The sequence below is a fragment of the Camelus ferus genome, chromosome 9, assembly GCF_009834535.1.
Source record: "Camelus ferus isolate YT-003-E chromosome 9, BCGSAC_Cfer_1.0, whole genome shotgun sequence".
Taxonomy (NCBI): domain Eukaryota; kingdom Metazoa; phylum Chordata; class Mammalia; order Artiodactyla; family Camelidae; genus Camelus; species Camelus ferus.
The window spans coordinates 21,887,217-21,891,866 of NC_045704.1; the positions used below are offsets into that span (position 1 = coordinate 21,887,217).

General features: G+C 55.4%; 1 protein-coding gene across 1 annotated transcript; it reads left to right on the forward strand.

Moving 5' to 3' along the window:
• Window positions 1–382: 382 nt before the first annotated feature.
• Window positions 383–4,432, forward strand: LOC102522999 (protein FAM187B). The gene is given in 5 exon segments (XM_006184392.3): window positions 383–673; window positions 676–900; window positions 903–1,081; window positions 1,083–1,333; window positions 4,026–4,432. Coding segments are annotated over 5 exon segments (1,149 nt in total). The 5' UTR covers window positions 383–564; the 3' UTR covers window positions 4,411–4,432.
• The last annotated feature ends 218 nt before the right edge of the window (window positions 4,433–4,650 follow it).

Sequence of the window (4,650 nt, forward strand, 5' to 3'; positions counted from 1 at the left end):
TTCATGAACTAAAACTACTCACCTACATCCCTGCACGTACACCACGCCCCTTACTCATTCCTATGATGTATTTTACTTTAATTCTTTATTTGACTATTCTCAGTAAATACAAGAGCTTTGGAGGAGCTCGGGGAATTGGCCTCTGGCTCCCTCTCACTCTCTTGACTTGATAAAGTCTTGAGTAATTTCGTTCTTCCACAGTGGGACTTTTGCTGGACAAAACCCACAGCGAACAGAACCCACAGAGGTCAGCATGGAACCAGAGAGGATTTATTCACCTCTCCATCCCCAGCACTAAGAAATGTGCCCAGAACCTAGTAGGTGTTCAGAAAAAAATGTGTTGAATGTTCACATGTAACACTTGAAGGGGAAAGCAGGAGGGTGGTAGAGAAAACCCTGGAGAGATAAATACACTTTCCTTCTACCCCAGCAGAGTGGAGAGCTTGGAAAAGAAATTAAATAGGATTGTTAACTTGTCACAGAACAAATGTGGGAATTGTGACCTCACACCCCACAGGGAGGACTCCGGTTCCTCCTGCTGCTCAGGGCTGAGGCCTGAGTTTCATGGGTGACGTCGCAAAGTCTAGGGTGCTGCCCGGCCCACTGCCACAGCCCCAGTCCACCATGCTTACCACCCTGTGGCTGCTGCTCAGCTTTGCTGTCCCAGTACTGGCATCTTTTCCATCAGCTGTCCCAATCACAGCACTTGCCAACGGGCCCTTATTTCAGGCAATGACGTCGTCCTGCACCGCAACGCCTCCGGGGCACAGTGGCACTTCTACTTCCTGCAAGGCAGGACCACCCGGTCCAGCAGCACCTCTGACATTTCCAACATGGAAACAGTGCCCAGTGGCAGCATTCTCATTCGGAACCCACCGCCCACACAGACGGGCTTCTACAGCGCTGGGGCAGGGGTGGCAAGAAGGTGGCCCAGTACGACATTGACTTCCAGGATGTTACCAGCCTGCATATCACACACAAAGACCTGGGCCAAGAGCCCCTGGAGAATGAGTCCATGAGTCTGGGTGGCAAGGAGCTCATCTTCACCCACTGGAAGCCCTGGCAGAAGTGTAACCGCTGTGGGGGGGCCAGGTGAGCGCAAACACCTGGGGTACTGCTACATAGAGAAGCACCTGGAAGACTTCCTACCCTGCTGGCTCTATTTGGGAGAGATGAATCTGTGGTTCACCCGCATGCGGCCCGAGATGCAGGTGGAAGCCTGCCGTGTCCAGTGCACATCACCAGATGTGGAGTACGTCACTTCTGACAGCTTTGAGCTCAGTGAGAAGTCAGGATCTGAGTGGCTCACCTGCCCCTTTGGATCCATCTACAGGTGATGGAAGCGGGAACCAGCCCTGCCCTTGGCCGCTAGCCGGGCTTTGCCAGTCTGGGAGCCTTTGTGGTTAATCTGTGCAGAGAGGGAGGGGTTCTACATGGGTCCAACTCTCTCCGTTGGCTTCTTCAGATGTTTCTTTGGTGAGAATCTCCTGGTGCCCACTGAGTCACACACAGGTAGAGCAAGGACAGCTAACAGGCAAGGAGGGCTTGGCTGACTCTGTGCCCAGCCCTGCGCAGGTGGTGCTATGGACGTGCTGGTCATCACACAGCCACAGGCCTGGCCCTTGGGAAGCCCCCGGCCCAGGGTGGTCTGGGCCAGGATGGGAGAAGCCCAGGCAAGGGTAGCGGTGAGACTCTGAGGCATCTGACTCACCTGGGGAGGTCAGCAGGCCCGGGAGAGGCAGGTGCCCCAGGGATGCCCATCAAGACCTGCCCCCGGAGCGCACATTCACGTTCTTTCTTCCTGCCTGGAGCCCCTGGGAAGTGTCCCCTTCCTCTTGTTTTCCCCAGCCCACCTGCCGCTTCCCACCACCACTCACAGTGCTACGCTTTTGCCCTGGGCTGGTCCCTGGGCAAACCATCATCATAAACCACATGCCATCCCCCTCCCCGGCCCCAGGAGCTGTGGACTCCAAGGGGGTCCATTTATAGATGGGGAGACTGTAGCTCAGAAGGGTGCCGTCCTTCCCCGGGGGCGATCCACTGTGGGAGGTGGCCGTGCACAGCCTGCATCTCACACACTCAGCGGCGGGGACCCCTGTGCCCTCCTTCCCGACCTGCCAGCGGCAGCCCCTCCCTGCAGTCACAGGCTCTGTGGAATCTGGCCTCACCACCTCCATCTGGTTTCCTTTCCCTTGTTTATCGCAGCTGTCACTTCTGTTCTTTCTCTCTCATAGTTTTCAGTCTCCCTCCTTTCTTCCTCCCCCGTTAAGTGTCAAAGTAATACCCGCTTCCAAAATACAAGCCCACCACTCAGAAGCACAGGAGTATGCACGTGAACCCCTCCTCCCACTGAGACGGGGACACCTACTCTGTGTCATTTGCCAGACAAGGAGTACCCGAGTGCCCACCACAGGGAGCTGGAGATGAGGAGAGGTCCTGGAGGCTTCAAGACTGGCCCGTGTCTCTAGGGAGTCGAGTGGAGCAGCCTCTCTTGTGAGGTTTCGGTCCTGGGCTCTGGATTCAGCCAGGCCTGGGTTCCAGTCTCTGCCACTTTCCTGCTGTGTCACTTTGAGCCCGTGGCATCTCTCTGGGCCTCAGTTTCCCCATCAGTAGAATAAGAGTTGTACTTATTTCCCGAGGCTGTCAAAACGAAGTACCACAAACCAGGTAGCTTAAAACAGCAGAAATTTCTCCTCTAACGGCTCTGCAGAGTAGGAGTCTGACCAAGGTGTCAGCAGGGCCAGTGCCCTCTAGCATGCTGGCTAGAATCCTTCCCAGCTTCTGGGGGTGGCCGGCAGCCCTTGACCTACCTCGACTTGTAACCGCATCACTCCAACCTCCGCCTCCATCACACTTGGCCTTCTCCTCGCGCGGGATCTCTGTATCTCTTCTCTTTTTCTTCTAATGATACAGATGATACTGGATTTAGGACCTGCCTGACTCCAGTCTGAACTCATCTTAACTAATTACACCTGCAACAACCCTATTTCCAAATAAGGTCACATTGTGAGGTTCCGGTTAGGATGCAAATTTGGGGGGGACACTATCCAACTCAGTACAGAGGTCTTGCTGGCCGCAGCCTCAGGGGTTTACTGTGATCTCCAAGGGTGCAAATGCCTGCAAAGACACTTAGGCTGGCACAGGGCTCCGCACTCTAGTAGGTATTACTCTTGCTTTGATGATCACCGGCCCTGTCAGTGTTGTCTGTTGACTCTGTTCCCAGCCATGATGGGCGTGTTATGTGCTTGATTCAGCTACTCACTTACCAAGTTTCTCACCGAGCATTTATGTATATAAGCCAAGCACTGTGCTAAGTACCTGAGATGCAATGAAGAACAAAACTGGAAAGGATTCCTGCCTTCGAGGAGTGATAGACTAATTACACTCATAAGACAGACAGTATTTTAGATGGTGATAAAGGCCAGGAGATGGATGGGAGTGGGGAAGGTGAAAGTTTTAAATAAGGAGGTCAGGGAAGGTGTTTTTGGGAAGGTGCCATTCAAGCCAAGACTGAAAAGAGGTGAGAGAGCCATGTGCACTGACAGAGAGCCTTCTAGGCTGACTGAATAGCCAGGGCAAAGGCCCTGAGGCAGGACTGTGCCCAGCAAGTCGGAGGAACATCCAGGAGGCTCAGTGTGGCTGGGGGAGAGTGGAGGAAGTGGGGCCAGGCTGGTAAAGGGGGACCACACATCATTTAGGGACTGTTCTTACCAATTCCTCCAAATAGCCCACTTGGGGTCGGTGCAGTCAGGACACCCCCAGATTTCAGATGAGGAAGTGGAGGCTCGAAATGCTCGAGGCATTTGGCCAGGTGGCCCATGCGAGCAGTAGGCAGCGGGGATCTGAGAGCTGTCCGCAGTCCTGCCCCTCCGTCCCCTTGCTCACTGCCCCGTAGCACTCCTCGGCAGGGGCGCTCTGTCTGCTGTTCCCGGGGAGAAGGGTGCTGCCGTCTCCACTCCTTTCAGACACTGGTCCCCCCTTTCTCTCTGGGCGCTGCAGCTTACCTTGTCCTCCCTCCCTTGCAGACCCATCATCTGGGAAGCCAACAACATCCCGTTGACCTGGAAGGGCCAGCTCTCTGGCGAGAACGTGAGCACCGTCCTGGACCCCTCCAACGGTGGCTCGCGGCTGCAAGTCTCCCAGACGGCCACTTACAAGTGCTTCGTGCAGCAGGAGCTGACAGCTCGATTCAACCCCAGGTTAGATGTGGATACACTGGCGTCTCTGAGCACAGAAGATGTTGAACAGCCAGCGGTAGAGGAGGCCTGGAAAGGAAAGGCCGACTCCGTCCTCAAGGGGCTGAAGCTGATGCTGCTGGTGGGCACGGTCCTGGGCCTGCTCTGGATGCTGCTCAAATTCTTCCACCCTTCCTGGCACAGGAGGAGAAACCAGGCACTGCTGGTGAAATAAAATGAGCCCTTGGGGTCCAGGAGACCTGGCCTCCCGCACCTCCATTACCTGCCCCGGGCCCGCCTGCACCTCCCTCTGAGCCGAAACAGACCTGGAGCCACCGCTCAGGGCAACTGACCTCTCCCTGGTCCGGGTCCTACCCTGTTAAGTCATTCGCAATCCCCATTCCACAGATGAGGAAACTGAGGCCAGACCACCTGTCTCGTCATCGGAGGAGGCGTACTCCAGTTCATCCCCAGG